Genomic DNA, 18,252 nt, shown 5'->3' on the forward strand with positions numbered 1-18,252 from the left:
AAAATTTGTAGGGGGCATTGTTGATCCATTTTGATCCATGTTAATCCAATGTTAAGACCCGCAAAAGTACTGTTGTTTTCTTTCTATATAGAGTGTTGCCATGGCAACAGCTTTTCCAAAATTCACAATCATTGTGTCGCAACATCTGAAGGCCTAAACACTCTTCCGAACAAATATGACGTAAATATGGTTAAACGCTTGGAATAAAATGTCAAAATATAAAACTTGTTTCTTTTAGCCAGGAATGGCGCTATCAATATGAAAAAATAAGTTAGTAGCTGTCTTTAGGCCTTGTCTCTTATAAATGTGTGAAGTTTTGACACTAAATGATCACATGGGTCAAGTTACAGCAGCTTTTGTAGTCAAGGTGACTGAATTTCAGTCAATTCAAAATGGTGGACTTCCTGTTATGTTTAGCATCTGTGTCCAAGAGGCTTTTTTGTAGGTCTTGGCCTGTTACATATACCACCAAATTTTCATAGATCAAGGTTTACCCTACAATCAAGTTTTTTTTTACAAATGGCAATTTAGTGTACTTCCAGCCTAATGTTGAACAGAGAGTGCCGTCTAGACAAGTCAAAAAAATATTACAGTTGGTTCATGAAGCAAATTTGAAGCTCCTGTCATCAATATTGCAAACGTAATTGTGATTGTATTTATTTATTTATTTTTGATAAATGCAGCCTTGGTCTTGTCTCAATCTCTTGTCAAGACTGCTCTTCTTTAGTAAGGGCTGCTCTGAAAAAGTTCATGTCTGAATTGAAATACTGTATTAGCCATATCATTGAGTTGCCAGTATAGATTATAGAAATCTAGTAGATAACTCAAAAAAGCAGCTCTTCGATTGATGTGGCAGCTGCAGATGTTGATCTGGCTTACAGAGTAATTTGTGTAATCGAAATTAATGCATCTTTAATGCCTTGAAATGTGTGCTCAAGTCAGCACCCTGTGGAATTATGGGAAAACTGTTTTTAGCATTTCGCCTTCACTTTTTTCAAATTTTATTAATGCAAGCTTTATTATAAATGTATTTGGAAAGAGAAAGGGCGACTGGTTAGCGCGATTGCCTCACAGTGCAGAGGTGTACAGTTCGATTCCGGCTCCGGCCTTCCTGTGTGAAGTTTGCATATTCTTCACGTGCCTGTGCGGGTTTCCTCCGGGTACTCCGGTTTCCTTCCACATTCCAATAACGTGCATGGCACTCTGAATTGACCCTAGGTGTGAGTGTGAGTGTGGATGGCCGTTCATTTATGTTTGCCCTGTGATTAGCTGGCTACCAGTCCAGGGTGTATCCCGCCTACTGCCTGAAGACAGCTGGGATAGGCTCCACTAATGCCCAGAGTGATAACATATTGAGAGTGTGCTCTCTACTGTGGGTGGGCTCAGTCATATGCTGAATTAGAATGAACAATTGAAGGACAGCAGGAGTTTGTATGCGTGCCGATCAGTGGCTTCAACATTTTGTACAATTACGTTTTTTTTTTCCAGACACAGCACTTATCTGAGATGGATTAGACTCAATCAGAACACCATCACGTATCAGACTTTCTTCAGAAAAAGCAAATACTATCTTCACGTGGTCATCGGACACATTTTCTTTTTGTGTTTGTAATTGACTGTCTTGCTGCTGTCGAACGTTGCAATTTGCATTTGTAACTTCCCAGGTTTCACTCATGCAGCATTCAAGATGGAAGTTTGATTAATTTTAGACCAGAATCTAAATCAGGTGTCAATTTATATTTAGCATTTAGAAACGGATCATGTACCAGCCTACAGTATACAATATCCCATACGCCCTTCTTGAAGATAAGATTGGTGTTTTTCAAGTGACAGAACATTCAAGTTACTATGGAGACTTTTAATTAGGTGTATGAGGTACGGTATGTTACAGATAGACACGTATTACGCAACTTTGCCGGACCATTCCACATTGTTCGTTTGCAACGTGGGCCCCCGTCTGTCCTTACACTTTTGTCCGTATTCATAAAAATAATCACCCTCGGAGGTAGAGGTTTCATAATTTGATACAAAACACCTGTTTAAAAGCCACAAAAGCTAAATTTAACAATTGACACTGATTTGTTCTAACCTCAGCCGCTTCACGTTATTAAATGTCATATTATTTGTATTTTGGCGCTCTCAAGGTAGAGAGGGGCATTTGCAAGTTTATTATCCTGGATGACTGTGTCACATCAAAACTAAAATTATTCCACCACAGAAATCTGAATAGCATACTCGCAAATAACGAAACAATAACTTTTGAATTGAAGAACTATAATTGACACAAAACATGCATATTGAATGCCATTTCCACTCCTTAGAGCCGCAAAGCATGCTGTATTGTATCGGAACCTTTATGTAGACTCTTGTTGTCAGACAAGGCAAATTCATAGATGACGTTGGAACGGGGTCGCACTTTAGAGATGGCTGTATGTATTGAACTTCATTCCCTTTGTCAAATTAAATGCAACTTGCTGATTTTGACTCTCAATTACTCCGCCGCACATATCACTTCTCCCTCCTCGCTTGCGCACACGTTCACTTAACACCGACAATATACTGGAAATAGAATTTTGATTCTAAACGATGTAGTGCATTTGCATGTCATTTTCTTCAACAATCCAGGAGAGAGATAGTGAGAGAGAGAGAGAGAGACTGGGAAAGAGACTGAGAGAGAGAGAGAGAGCGAGAGAGAGAGAGAGAGAGAGAGAGAGAGCACCCAGGGGTTAACGACTAGTGTGAGAAAAACAGGCAGAGTTTGAGACAGAGGGGGAGGGAAGCATACAAAGAGAAACGCACATACACTTATAGACTGTCAAACAACACACATTCATGTAACAGGACAAGTGAGAGCGGAAGATGACCATTATAACAGCTGTACTCACACATTGTATAAAAATAGATCATTAACTTTGCGCAACTTGGGGAACATCTGGTTCTCTTATTTTGGTGCCATAGTTTAACGTGCAAGTGATTGTCAGGAACCATGAAGAACATTTAGTCAACATAAAGCTTTGTGTATCACATTTGTGTAATCGACAAAATGACTTGAGACTGAGAAACCATCCTTTTCCCTTGTGGCCTGTCCAATAATCCCACTAGCATGGAGCGGTCAACAAAATGTAAAATGACAGTATTGACCCGAACACCTGCCACTTCCTGCACCAACATAGGCAAAAATCCAGTGGACTCTTTATATAATGGCCCTTCTCACGCTAATAGGGTGGGGTGGGTGTTGAGAAGCGACAGATAGAGGCAGCCCCCCCATTGTCCTGATTTGGTTTAATGCGCGGGGTGTGGGATGGGTGGGGGTTACTGATAAAACCGGGAATAGTATGGGAATTGGGGAGGCCAACAATGCTGCGAAACCCCCCACTGCTCTTCCTTCTTATGAGCATGACCTGCTGTGACAGTCCGGGGACAGAAGCAGACAAAATTCTGGTAAATCAGAAGTAATCGAGAGTTTGAGGGACACATCACATAACAAGCACATTCTGTGTATGTATTGTTATATTGTTTAAATATAAATTGTAAGGTTTCAGACTTGCAAGCGAGGTCAGCTGCTTTACTTGCAAAGCAACAAGTGGAAGTATACTGACATTCCTTATATAACTGTGAATGGAAAACAAAATCAGATGAAATGTAATAGTTCTATTTAACTCACAAAAATACCATTTTAAAAATACCAATTATCAGTGTTAACTTGAAACTGTCACAGATTCTGAAGAATTTGAATTGATCTGCTCTTCATAGTAAAGAGAGATGTTTTTAATAGTTTGCCCCTCTCATATTGGTAATTAAGGAAAAGAAAAACAGTCAAAACCCCTCACAGTACGTTGCAGTAATGCTTCACCATTGTGCAATTACAAACATAATAAAAAGACTGTCAAGTGAATATTCATCTCAATGTGTTAATTAAAACGCAAGCCTTAATTTGACTCACAATGAAGTAAAAGGGAAACCCAAAAGGCCTCATCAACATAATGTAAGTCTCTTATGTGGAAATATTGTGTATTTTCTGCTACATCCTATTGAAGTACTTCAAAAACATTTTAGATCAGAAAATTCCTTTTGTCAAGTGTAAAGATAGGTTTCATTTTCAGCTGCAGACAAAACTTTTCAGAGGCGTAGCATAACTGAATGAACATTTATTTTCCTTTTACAAACTTTTTTTCATTCCAGAGCTAACCTGGAAAATGTCAGTCTTCAGTGTGTGTTTTGAATGAGCTGTAAGTCTGCGTGTGTGTGTGTGCGCGTGCACGTGTGGGTGGGGGTGCACGTGTGTGTGTGTGTGTGTGTGTGTGTTATGCACGCGTGTGCTGTGTGCATGCATCCATCTGAGCTTTACACAGCTCGTTCTTAATAACAAAGCTACAGCAGACCCTGGTGCGTTCATAATGGATTATTTATTCAGAATACACACCATGCATGTGTGTCACTGCATTTTAGGCAGAGTACTACTTTCTTTGTCCCACTCTGAGTAGCTAGTGTCTCCACTTGATGAGCAACTGTGCGGAGGCTGGCAAGATTTTTTTATTTCTTTGCAATGCGCTCACTGTATATTCGCCTCTGCACAGTAGTGTGTTTATGGGTTTGTGACAAGCCTCTGTACAAATAGTTAAACTTGCAATGCTGCCTGTATGGAACACTGTTAAAACCCCACAGCGTGCACATCGGCTTCCAAAACATGCGTGGGCAAATTTAAAAGCCCCTCTGTTTTGCTCCGCGCACAGATGCACTGCTTGTGTGCGGCTGCGTGTTTGTCAGCATTTAAACAGAAGGTTCACTCTTGATTCTTCACAGTGTCTATTTGTCCCCAACTTCAAATCAGAAGTCTCTGTGGTTGCTATGGAATCTCAGTGCATCACAAATTGCAGCTGTCCCTCACGAGAAGGAGACACATCATCATTGAGGAAGGGGTTACATTCTGAATACTTAGCATTTATATGCAGTCTCCTCAAAGTATTGGAAAGACAATGTCAATTGCTTTTTTTGTTGCATACTGAAAACATTTTTGTTTCAGATCAAGTATGTTTCAGATCTAGTATCAGCAATATCTTTAAAAAAAATCCAAAAGCATGGCAAAGAGGGCGGAGGGAATCCCAGAGACCGACATTGAGATACTTGGCTGAAACGTGGAAACAAATGAATTATGTTCTGGAAAATTAATGCAATTGTTACCAATAAAAGACAATAAAAAATAGTTTAACGTGAACTCAATGAACAACCGCTGTTTACTGCCCCGTTATCTTGGATGTGAAAGAAAAACGATGGGAGTGGGGAGAAAATGACTGACAAGCCAGTTATTTGGATCCCCATATTGCAAGCGGAGGAAATGTGACATCACTGCTGTATAAACGCAGCTAGCACGCCTCAGATTCTTATTGGAAGCGCACATCCACAAAGCTTTTTGGTAGCGTGATTGACACGCATGTTAGCACTGCACTCCGCGGGATTTTGAGTTTCTAATCACTATTGCCACCTGCGGCCGAAAAATGAAAGTGCGCACGCCTTCCTTTGCGTGCGCGATGCACATTCTCGTACGAGCACGTCTGATGGACTCAGTACAGAGTCTGGAATTGTAACATTTATCCTGAATGGAACATCACGGAACAGAACGTCTTTTACTCATAACATCATACTTTTCAATTTCATCCATGGTTGGCGTTCCTTTCATGCTAAATTTCACCGTCCACTTCACGTTCAACCTCGGTTTGGAACAAAAAGTGGGTGAGCTTGACACTACACTTATTTCTAAATGATAATATCATCACTTCTTACCTTTTGTGTAGAATGCCAAAACTCTGTGGGACAATGACAAAATCGCGGATGACATCACAACCTCAGACAGAGCGTCTTTTTTTTTTAATTACAGTTATTTTCCAGATGCTTGCAAGAATACCCATTGTGAACAGCCAAAGTGTTAATCTGCTGTGTGAGGTCTTGAGCAGGAAGCTGTGTGAACCGCTAAAGCTGCACTGATTTCAATAGAATAAAGAGTCTATATAAATATGCAGCTCTGGTACAGGGTATTAATTTTCAGTGCAAACCATGTTAGAAGGATGTACATTGTACAATTGTTCGTGTGCTGAAATCCTCTTGTTGTAAAGATCATTTATCCTCTTCTAATTAGAGCCTGACAAAAGCTTGACTATAGTCTTTAATATCTGCGCCAGTCTAATGTCTTATTGTCCACCATTTGAGTTTCTAGAATCGCTCCAATTTTTTGGTGCAAAAGTTTCAGATGTGTTTTTTTATAGAGGTGGCACAATATAGTTGGTGGAACAGTGTTCATAAGTACAGCATAGCTTTTTAGATTAGGGTCTCTTAGCAACAGAGTTTATCAAGCTATTTTAAGGTTAACTTTTGAAAATATAAACATGAAGTAAAGCACGAGGCTCATCACTTCAAAAAACAAAATAACCTGAATAAAAATAATGAAACAATTTCACACGGTGTATGTCAGTATGACTATATCTTTCATTTTGACCGTCACTGCGACACAGCATTCAGTTCCAGTTTGAGAATAGGAGGCAAATTGTCAGAAAGGACACTTCCTTTTGTGTACTTAAGAACCTTGTCATGTGAGTGGAGGCGGGTTTGTGAGGCCATTACGGGGAGGGAATATGGTGGCAGTGCTGATCTTGCTGATGTGAACACGGAACATCCACCCCCTCTTCCCCCCTACCATGATTGTGTAAAGTGTCAACTCAGCTGGTGTGGCTTCAGAGCCCCCAAACACTGCACAAATCATTGCACAATCATGCAGATGGATGTTGTGCATCAATACATTTAAGGGGGTGGACACAGCCACACTTAATCTACACTCAGTGGCCACAAAGTAGAATAAAACTGTACAATGACTGACATGTATCAAAGTTTGAGCACTAAGCATGTGTGTATGTTGTCACCAGGTCATCTCACAGTCAAGAGATTCTGGTTGTGAATCTTTACTTTCCTGTGTGGGGTTTGCATACTCCGACTTCCTCTCACATTCCAAGAAACATTCATGTTAGGTTAATTGAATCCTCTAATAGGTGGCGAGTCATGGCTATGAATGGTTGTTTGTCACTTCAGTATGTGGCCTGAAATTGACTGGCAACCTATTCAAAGCATCTTTCTGCCTCGTGCCCAAAGTCAGCTTGGGATAAGCAGTAGAAAATGTGTGAATAATCCGCTCATGTTGTGCAAGCGCATCTTATGAAGTGTTGGATGAGTGTACCTTTTTTTTTTTAACATACCGTGACCAATTTTCATCATTTTCATGACAAGTAACCATTCTAGGGTGCCTAAAGTCATCATCGACAGAATCCAATTAATCGTGACTGTTAAAGAAAATGATCAGTTGTACTTGGTAATTGTCTATCAAGAATTTTGTTTTAATAACCTTTTCTTTTTGTTTTCCCCCACCATTTTCTCTCCACCTCTATATTCCACTTTCTTTTTCATTCTCAGGTGAATGACGTAGATGTTTGCTGATGCGTGTAAAATATGAAGATGGAGGACAGATGGCAGTGAAATGCATGAAGAAAGGAAGTGTGGTTTAATAATCATATCAAGACTTTTTGAAACACTCCCCGGAGAGATGAAGAATTAAAAACTCTTCAAAGTCCCTCTTTATGCAGAGATATTTAAACACCACAATATTTTTAGATATATCTTTCATAATAACATTTTAAGGCATGTGATAGTTTTCCTTATATTATGGTACTGCTAGCAGTGAATTGGTGACAGTGACAGATGAAGATGGCAAGATGGCATTGTTTCCTGTAACCGGACAGTGTTAAATGAGTTGCTGTGATAGCAGCTTCATCTGTGGATGACTGCAGGCAGATAACATTTTAATTAACTAACAAAGGCCTACTTGACATCCCTCGATGTGCAACGGCAGATAGCGGTAGATTGATCTTTTTTTTTTTCCTGAAAGAGGCCACATAAACAGGGTACATCAAATCCCATGATGAATCCCAGTGTGGGGGTGATGGATACTCAGGCGAGAAATCAGACAGAAAAGTTGACTCCCATTAAGGTCAATTTCAAACATGATATTGATGGCGAGGATGAAAAAATACCCGGGTCGTATGACTGCAATGTCTGCGGCCGCAGCTTCCCTTTCCTGAGCTCTTTGTCTCAGCATATGAGACGCCATACTGGTGCACGCCCTTATAAATGCCCCTACTGTGACCACAGGGCCTCTCAGAAAGGCAACCTCAAAGTTCATATACGCAGCCACAAACTGGGCACGCTCTCTAGCCACCACTCCAATGAGGACGAAGAGGGGGGCGCAGAGGAAGAAGAGATGAGTGTATCAGAGGGTCTTGATGGAGGCACGAGTCCGACCAAGAGCAGCTCAGCGTGTAATCGAATGATCAGTGGTGATAGTGCCGAAGATAGTCGCAGGAAAGTGCCTGTGAGGAGCTTGAAAAGAGAGAAACCGGGAAGTGATCAGGTGCCTTACTGCTGCCGTCTTTGTGGCTTTGAGGCTCAGCGAGAGGACCAGCTCCTGAGCCACATTGAGAAGGTCCACATCACTGTCGACACAGGTGAGCAGACGAGTGTTAAGGAAGAAGCTGCGGCTGAACCGGTTGAATCGCAGGGCGATGAGACCTTTCCCTGTGAAACCTGCGGTCAGGTGTTCACCCAATCCTGGTTCTTAAAGTCACACATGAAGAAACATGCTGGGATCCTGGACCATTGCTGTCAAATATGTGGAAGACGCTTCCGCGAAGCTTGGTTTCTTAAATCCCACATGAAAACACACAACACCAGGTCACGGTCTCGTGCAAAATCGGATTCTGCTGAGCTTCCCGCCACCATCAATGATGTAGCACAGGATCCTGACATTGTTGCCTCTGTTACGTCCGTCTACCAAATGTGCTCTAAATGTGGGAACCTGTTTCATTGCAAAGAGAGCCTGAGGGCTCATGATAAAGTCCACAGTCTGAGTTATGGAAAGAAACCTCAGAACCAGTCACAACGCACTGATGATGATGATTCACCAGCCACAAAGAGATGTTTACTTGACTATTTAGGCCTTCAGCCTGTTGCAGCAAAAGCTAAGGAGGATGAAAGTGATAAGATACTGGGTCGAAGAATCCCAGAACTTGATCCTGTTTGCAGCTACCAAGCATGGCATTTAGCTACAAAAGGAAAAGTTGTTGAACCAATAGAGAACAACAAGGTTTTCAATGACAGAGGAAATATTGGAGAGGAAGACATTGCTACAAGCACTGTAGTTTATGAGAAAGAGAACAACAGTTATGCTCTTCAAGTTCAAGAAAAACGCAGCACAGGTCGCCGCAGCAGCTCTGGCTTAGGAAACCAAGGTTCATCTGGAGACCAGACACCAGAGAGCCTCAGTGATTCAGAGTACCGACCATCGTCTCGCCAGGAACGGAGACGGCCATCCCAGTCTCAAGGTCCTGCTAAATCCGTTGAGTGCTTTGAATGTGGGAAGGTGTTCCGCAGTCGTCACCAGATGATTGTCCACCAGCGAGTCCATAGAAAAGATGGGGGCAGGTCATCAATGGGCGACAAAGAAAAAAGCGCAACTAAAGACCATTGGAGCTCCACCAGTGACCCAGAATCAGGCTCTCCAAACCGACCCTTTACCCCGGGATATGGAGATTCTCCACCAGCCTCCACTTTTAGAGACCAGGCATCTGAGATGGGCACTGCTAACTCAGGAGAGTTTCCAGGTTAGTCACCCCTCATCAAAAAAACGATTAAATGAATTGTTACCTTAACAAAATGCTAGAAAAAAACATGTCTTTACGCTTATCGTAGCTTTATAGCCAGAGCTTCTTTTGTGTGTGTGTTTAAACTGAATTCTTGACACTTTTCACAGTGTCTGTCTTTCTGGCTTTGCAAATTGTGAAGCTATTTTGGAGTCCAATAATATGCCCTCATAGATGGATGGATGGATGGGTTAGTTCAACGGTCACCTACTCTGGTCCTCCTCCAACACACCTGATTTGTCTCATCAGCAAACTCTGCCGAAACCTGATAATGATTCTGATTATTTGAATCAGGTGTGTTGGAGGAGGGCAACTTCTAAAACATGCAGGATAGTGGCCCTTGGGGACCGGAGTTTGTGACTCAGTGTTAGTTAGTGTACTTTAAAGGGAAAAAAACTACCATAATCTACCCATGGGTTGCATTTTTCTGACAGTGTAAGGAATGTTTTTCACTCATTATATAGGCACAACGAGTTGTATACTTACAGGAAATCAAACGGAAGAGTGAGTTATTGTCCATTCATCCAGAATATCATTTGTGAAGTCAGAGGTCCGTGATGATTGACAAGTGGACATGGCCTGTATCCAAGGCTTTGAGACCAGTGCATTCTTCCACACCAAATTCAAAACAGAAAAGGTCTTTCTCAAACTATCCCCATAAATTGGAAGCTATAATCATCTACAGTCATTGCTATTATACATTTGTCCATATATGGTTATTGATGCCTGCATTTATGACAGTGCTAACAGCCACTCTTCTTTTCTGGCATAGCATCATAAGCATGTGGTGAAATTAAATGGTTGTTGCCCATTTCAAACCACCCACTGGAGTCTCTTGACTCCACCAACTTAGTAGTAAATATCTGTTCACGACAGAGGTACTTTTCCCCTCAGCTCTTCAGTTTGTGTGAAGTGGGAACAAACGCCACCATGTGGCAGAATATCAAAACTACAAAGGCCCTCTTTTAGGTGCGTTTGTTCTACTTTGTACAAAACGCACTGTAAAAATCACTGTTACTGGAAATGATCTGAACAGTTAAACAATACACAGAAGAATGAAATAAAACCCCTTTATTGAAACTTTGTGACTTTTATTGACATGGCAAGGAGGGAAAAGGTCATTTTCACATCATTGTTTTCCCATTAATAACCAATAAAGCGTATATTTACTGTAAAACATAAAATGCTTACGACGTCCTTAGAAGAGCAGGTTCTCATAATCATGTTGATCAAATGTCTATTCAGTCTACGAGCGGGCTTCTCACTAAACCTCCCATAACATCTTAAGTGTTATTAGCTGGATGCGTTTGTTGTAAATGTGTAAAACTGTTAAGAGGTATTGGCGTTAGTAGTGTCTTTTCCTAATCTTCCCTGTTCACAGTGGTGATCAAAAATAGCAGAAACATTTCTTCAGGCGTGATTGAGCAGTGAGCTATTTCAGGTCTTCCTGTCTCAGGAAACCCCCTCCACCCATACTCCATTTGTGAGTCGAATTTTTATGGGGTTGGTTTTATCTATTTTACCTGTCTTCTTGCATTTTTTCACTATCATGACCTCTGATTTAGTTGTTTTCGCAAAGACACAGTTAACACAGTAAATGTTTTAAACACAACTAAGGTAAGGATTTTTGCTGTGGATGACAAAGTTGAAATTGATATTCTTGTGTAAGGTTTTCAAAATAACAGTATGTGAGAATGTGTACAGTGTGTTTTACAATCATCAAATAAAGAAAACAAAAAACAAATTGTGAGTAACATTAACACACAAATGTAGTGTGTAGTGGTGTAGGAATACATAGCATCATGGGAGCTGTATAAATAATTAAGTAATTTTATTAATCTAAAAGTGGGACTTAAAAAAAAGAAAACACCAGGATAATATCACTGGCAGTAATGGCAAATCAAGTCAATATTGACTGTTTTGTCGTAATTGTTCTTTTATATTTAACGGCTGTTTGTGGTGAGGTTATTTGTCTGTTGTGCTGTGCATGTGGTATATGATTGATATGTTGCACATACTGTATTGCTTATCCACATTTACTTAGTTAATTGGTAATTTTCAAGTGTGGAGGGGAAAAATGATCAGAACTGGCCTGATAAACGCATCATATCTGTAATCAACAGACTGCTAAACTTAAAATGCAATGTAGGGTTTTGCCTTGGCAGCGTTAATGATGGTCATTGCTGCCAACAAGAAATCAAATGAAAAGCAGATGGCGAGTTACTGGTGTGCAAAAGTAAGGGGAGAGGAAAATGGTACTAAGTGCCGGGCCGGTATTGTGTCATGTGACTCTGTGTGTGTGTGTGTGTAGCTGAGACAATATACTGCTTTATTGCCAGACTTGTGTGTGTGTGTGTGTGTGTGTGTGTTCCACTTTTCATTATTTTGCTTTTGGCTTGTGACGTGAGATAAAATGACTGAGGGTTAATGTTAACGACTGCACTTTATTTTCTCTGAAAGATAGGGCGTTACTACCATCAAGTGGAGAACTTTTAACACTGCACGCTTAACTAATTTATTGTATTCTATTTACTCAATGCAGACATGATGCTCCAAATTTACTACAGTACAGTATTTGTTTCATCATTTTAAGTCACCCATCCGTCTATTATATTTAGTTTTTAGTGTGTATAAATACTGAAATATTGTGGTAATGAGCAAGAGAGATATTTGTCCATATTCTGTTTTTACCTAAAACATAGGGAGAAAGTTTTTATTTATTTTTTTTACAAACCTATATGTCTCTTGTCTTTTCTCTATTGCAGATGAGAGGCCTTATATCTGCAGCCTATGCGACTTTGTTACCACTGAGTCACATAACTACCTGGCTCATGTCCGTGTCCAGCATTCGGCTGCCACCGAAGACAAAACCAGCCCCATTCCCAGAGTCACCCCCAATGGATATCCCAAACTGAAGAAAGCCCTCTTGCTCGGGCTGGGAAATATTCCATCCCCTCCTGCTCATCTTTCAACTTGCTCTTCTCCTCGTGAGCCTGTTTTGACCCCTGTGGATTTATGTATGAGGGCTGAGGGTCACAGGGGCCAAGACCCCCTAATCCTAGACATGAAAATCCTCCCGAATCATAAATGCTCCTTCTGCTCCCATTCTACACTGTATCCTGAAGTTCTGTGGATGCACCAGACTGTGGCACACCGCATGACCAGTAGTAGCTCCAATCTGGTGCCTAAATGGGCCCTGAAAAACAACAACAAGGGGCCAAGAGTCTGGTCCTCCAGGCGACGAACTGGCCCCCCACCAGTCTTGGAGGGTAAGGAATGTCCACCACTGCCAACAGTTGTGGGTGCCCAACGCACACGGCCCCCAACCCAGGCCAATGAAGTTCTAAAAAAGAACAAAACAGGTTGTCGTACAGCTTCAACAGCAGCATCATACCATCATTCTTCATCTTTATTGACGAGAGCCTCCACATCCACTTTAGGATCTCAAGCTGCGAAAGTTCCTCAGACTCAGCCACCTCGCTCCAGACCCAAAGTTGATATTTCATCTCGGAGGAGTTCGCTGTTATCCTCCAGCTCTAAGGAGAAGAGCACGAGTACCCTTTCTCGTTTGCCAGCCCCAGGCCTCAACTCTGCTACAGCTAACAAAAGGGCAGAATCTTACATGATGCCTCAGGAGGGACTTGGCTTCATGCTATCTAGCAAGTACAATACCCAAGCAGAGTACAACCGAGCTAGAGGTTCCTCTCAGCAAACACTCACCAATTCCCATGGCCAGCGACAAACTAATGCTACGTGGCCTAGTAGCATCATCCACAGCTCCACAGCGGGGCACTATGGAGCGACGCAGCCATATGGAAGCATTCTTCAGACTACTTCACCATTCTCCCTGCCCTCGGAGGCTCATGGGAATGTGAAGCAGGATCAAACATCAGAGATCCCAGAAATGCCAAACAACATCCACAGCTTCCTCAAAAACTACAGCCCCCATGAACTGGCTGCGCTTTACCACCGATGGGGTGCCACTAATTCACTTTTGGATCCCACTGGTAAGGAACTATATTTGTTTCCTTTTTTATTCGGATCAGTAAGGTGTGCACAGTTATGTAGTAACAGAGACACATTTTACATGAAATATACATCCAATATGGGTAAAGATATATTGTGTAAGATTCAAAACAAATTTAAGTTCCATAAAATATTTATATATTTTTTTATATTTTTGAATTTGATTTAGACTTGACTGTGATTTTATTGAGGGCATGTACTTTACAAAACCTTATATTTTCTGTCAAAATATACACTCACTAGCCACACGATTAGGTCAGCTGTGAATACAACAAAGAGATGTTTCTAAAATGATTCCATCAATAAATAGTGCACACAAATAGTGCACATCGTGGCATCATACTAAGCAGTAAATATTTGTATTGAGCCTCTTCAGAAGATCTAAACTGTAATCACAATGAAAGGTTCACCACTTACGGAGTATTATCTGATTAACTGACGTTTTGCAACATGAGTTCTGATGGCTTGTTTGTTTGCTTGTTTGTGAGGTATGATAAAAGTCTGTATCTGGGGCAGCATGTGTTTTTTGCTTCGTAATAAGATTGTGTATCTGAATTTGTGATTTGTTATTTTGCTTTTTATTATTATTATTTTTTTATATTTGTCTGCGAAAGACGTGAGAGAACCTCTGGTGCGCTCAGGTCTGTGAGGCATGCCTTGTGTCCAGCTCCACTCTCCCAGAAAGCTGTCACAAACTGTTTAGGTCACGGCTCTGCCTGATGAGAGACTCACACAGATGCAAATGGGGGAGGCAAAACAGGGCACGAGGAAACATAAGAGGCAAAGAGAGAGAGAGCGAGATGAGACAGAATAATTACCCCACCAGCTGCTTTGGAAATGGTCATTACCGAACATCAACATTATTTTCCCATTTTCAGTTGTGTCTCTAAGGTCAAGTGGGGCTGTGCGGAGCTAGGGGTCAAAGACAACAGCCCTAGAGCAGACGCATGACATCACTGTCACCCGTCCAGGCGCATATCGTCACCATCCGCCTTAGCCCTTTGAGTCACATGCTATAAAGTGACCTTTTTTGAGCAGCTAAGTCTTTCTCCCCTTTCCTCTGCAATGTGTGTGCGTGTACGTGTGTGTGCATGTGTATATTCGGGTGCCTGTGTTTTCCATCCGGCTCTGTCTTGTCTTTCATTAGTGCATCAATGAGAAGGGCTGGCAGCTCAGAGTAGAAGTGAAGTAACCAGAGGCCAGGCAGCAGTCGGGGTGCCAGAGATGCTCTCCATCACCTCTCTCCTCCGTCCTGATCTTTTTTTTGTCCTGCTTCCCCTCGCTCCCTGCCTGTAAACATACAAAAATAGACGTTAGAAATGGACACAAGACACGGTTGAAGCAGCTCTCTGGTGAGGCTTTGTGTGACTGGCGTCACCACCATGCTCCCCAAAAGTAGAGTTAGTTTGTAGAGTTACATGAATGTTGCCTGATTATGGCCCGACAAATGTGTCACTGAGAGACACTCGTAGCCGATTTTGAGTTGACTTGACACATTGTAGCCCGTGTAATATGTCACACTCTACAATTGGTTGTTTGGCATCTGGGATGCTTCACAACCACCATGACAAATGCCTGGCATGTCTTGTCACATAGTGTGACATGTCGTCGTCCTCCGATTGGTTCTTGGACATTGACCAATGGGAAGACAGTGCCCTCCTACTTATTTGTGATGGGCATGACCATTCTTTTGACGCCAAAAAGTACATTCATTTTACCTGGACTGGCAGTGAATGAGTTAAGTGGACTGAATCATTAAAATCAGTTAATTGAAAAGAGTCACAGAATGATTCAGCCCAGCCCCTCGCTCCAATTAGGCCATTGGACTTTCATAAATATGTGTCTTTGATACCGTCTTGACACACACTTATTGCATCCTGCCATGTCCCTGTAGCTCCTCATGCATTAATAATATTGCCATTTGCACAAAAGTAACAAAAGAAATAAATAATGATTCTGATGCATCCAATGTTATCGAGTGGCTGGGGATTATATAAGGAAATTGCGGAAACGTCTGTTTTTTATTGAATACTAATGGTGGCAGTCCAACATAGGTCATGTTGAAAATATCTCTACTCTATTTGTAACGAAGCATTGTCATGTTAGAGAACGAATGGCTTTGGAAGCAATTGATATTCAACAAGTGGCAGTTGCTATCCTCAATTTTCACTGAGTGTAAAGGTGGTCAGCATGTGCCCCGGCCTATAGGCCTTTACTGTCCTGAGTTGGAGCAAAGACATATATATATATATATATATACACAACTCTTTTAACATCTACACATGCAGGCACACACACCTGACATGTGACACACGGGCAACGGAGCGGGCACATCACAGCCGGGGCGTTTTAATTGCCTGTAATTTATGCGGTGTGTGTGTCTGGCTGTCAGCTTGTGAGATGATGCTGTGTGACAGCAGCAGTCCAGCCCCTGGAGCTAGCCGCTCATAATGACACATTAGACATACTAATGATGCCTGCACTTGTCCACTACTCATGCTGCCTACCTCCACCGCTGCAGCCATGCTTCTGTGTGAATGTGCACATTTAGTGTGTGCACACTACTGACCTCTGTGACTTTATTTGGCCTCAAACACAACACGATTTTGGAATTTACCAAGGTTACTATAGTCAAGGAAAATTTGTGGAACAACTCAAACAAACATTGAAATAAGATTCATTAATGATGTGAAATAAAACATATTTTAAAGCGAAATAAAACTATAATTGCGAAAATGTCCTTCGTTTTTGTTTTTGTCAATTAGCATCATACAAGAGGGTTTGGGGATTATTTTATTTTATTTTAAAATGTTATTTGTGGTATTCCTGTGCATCTCTACATGAAAAGGAAGGCCAAGCAGTTGTTTGAAAATTGTACTTCAATTTCCAACACAATATTTAGTGAGATTTTTGTTTCTAGCATGCGACAAATACTCCCTAGATTAAAAAAAACTAAACTGTTCTACACTATGTTTGTTTGTCTGTCATCAGGGATGCTGAGTTCTCTCATGCGACAAGGACAGCATTTCTGCCACGAGTGTGGGAAGAGTTTCAGTCAGCCCAGCCACCTTCGCACTCACATGCGATCCCATACAGGTAAATAACGCTTTACACTCCTCACTGAGATTCCCAGTTCCTATTTTACTATTTTATACCTCATACCATACCCTTTATTATCCAGATCATATCGGTACTGTACACCCTCCCGTCAAATAATGCCGTCCACTTTAATATACCGCAGAACATTTGCCTTTACAGAGATAACACAGCTGCCCAGTAATGGTTGAAACATATTTAACAGAAGCTTTGGTAACCAATAGTTTGAACTAGTGTAGAATTGCACTTTATTGTATTGAAAGCAGTTAAGCACACATTTTCTTTGATGATGGTTAGTTGACAGAGGCAGCATATTAGATTAGATTCAGTATGTGTCTTCAGTGTTTATACTGTAGTACTATATAGTGCACATCATCTGAAAATCATGAGAGTCGCATGTTGAGGCTGATAGTATAGTTGTTAATAAAACAAAAAGCAGTCACACATGAAGCAAGAGGAGTGGAAAAGGAAGTTGAGTCAACATGTAAGAAACGGCCAATATCCGTCTTTAGTTTGCAACCTAACTCGCCGGCTTCTAATTATTCATCTCATTGCACATTTTCAGTCATTCGCATGACACCTGTGCACACACATCATCACTTTCTCAGCTATTTATCCACTCAAAGACACTAACATGAGTTATAGAGAATATATGCATGGAAGGATTCACACTCTCAACAATATTTCATTGTCGGACATTCCTGCATGTACCCATATAAATCAAACCGGATCTTTTTGTTCAGTTGAGTGTGACAGCCAGTCTGTGAGGCCCTCCTTGCCCTGGGCTGGGCAGCTGTCGTTATTTTTTAAACTGAAACATGTTTTCTCTGGATACTGACCTGTGACAAATTGTATACATTATTAATCACATGTCAATTAGAGAAGTGCAATTGTGCATTCCAATGAAGCAGACCATCATTTATTCACACCAAGCTCATGAGTCCATTTGCATGTGCTCTAGTACCATTTATTAAACAACTTGACTAAAGCTATATCCACATGTACATGCTTTTTTAATGTTATGATTCCTCACTCCGGAGTTAAAGAAAACATTCTGTCAAAATCTTCTGATGTTTATAAACAACCACAAAATCTCACAAGAAACTTTTGCCAAATTTGGAGGCTGTCAAGCTTGTGCCAAAGCAACAGGTGGCACAATAACCCCAAACAGTAAGTTGTTGTGGGCAATCAGAAGCCTGAAAAAATTCAGAATCAAGGATTCATGGGTGGAGTAGTGCTTACATTAACAACAGGATATAAACAATACAGGGAAAAAAAATTAAACAAAAAATCACATCAAAATCAATCCACAGTATGTCCTGTCGATACATATTGCTCAAATGTTTTGTGCAGTTTTCATCAGGACCTAAACCTCTTTCCTAATGACATAAAA

At 41.1% G+C, this 18,252-nt stretch overlaps 1 protein-coding gene across 3 annotated transcripts in view; it reads left to right on the forward strand.

Moving 5' to 3' along the window:
• Nucleotides 1–18,252, forward strand: part of LOC148329589 (zinc finger protein 516-like) — a 47,612-nt gene that overhangs the window by 18,217 nt on the left and 11,143 nt on the right. For all 3 annotated transcript variants that reach the window (XM_088306434.1, XM_088306432.1, XM_088306433.1), the window contains exons 2-4: nucleotides 7,456–9,698; nucleotides 12,503–13,744; nucleotides 16,755–16,859. In XM_088306434.1, the coding sequence (XP_088162560.1) occupies nucleotides 7,958–9,698; nucleotides 12,503–13,744; nucleotides 16,755–16,859 (3,088 nt within the window). In that variant the 5' untranslated portion in view covers nucleotides 7,456–7,957. The remainder of the gene's footprint in view (nucleotides 1–7,455; nucleotides 9,699–12,502; nucleotides 13,745–16,754; nucleotides 16,860–18,252) is intronic.

Source organism: Idiotropiscis lumnitzeri, chromosome 10, assembly GCF_059441095.1.
Source record: "Idiotropiscis lumnitzeri isolate Australia: NSW breed Sydney's pygmy pipehorse chromosome 10, RoL_Ilum_1.0, whole genome shotgun sequence".
NCBI classification, from domain to species: Eukaryota; Metazoa; Chordata; class Actinopteri; order Syngnathiformes; family Syngnathidae; genus Idiotropiscis; species Idiotropiscis lumnitzeri.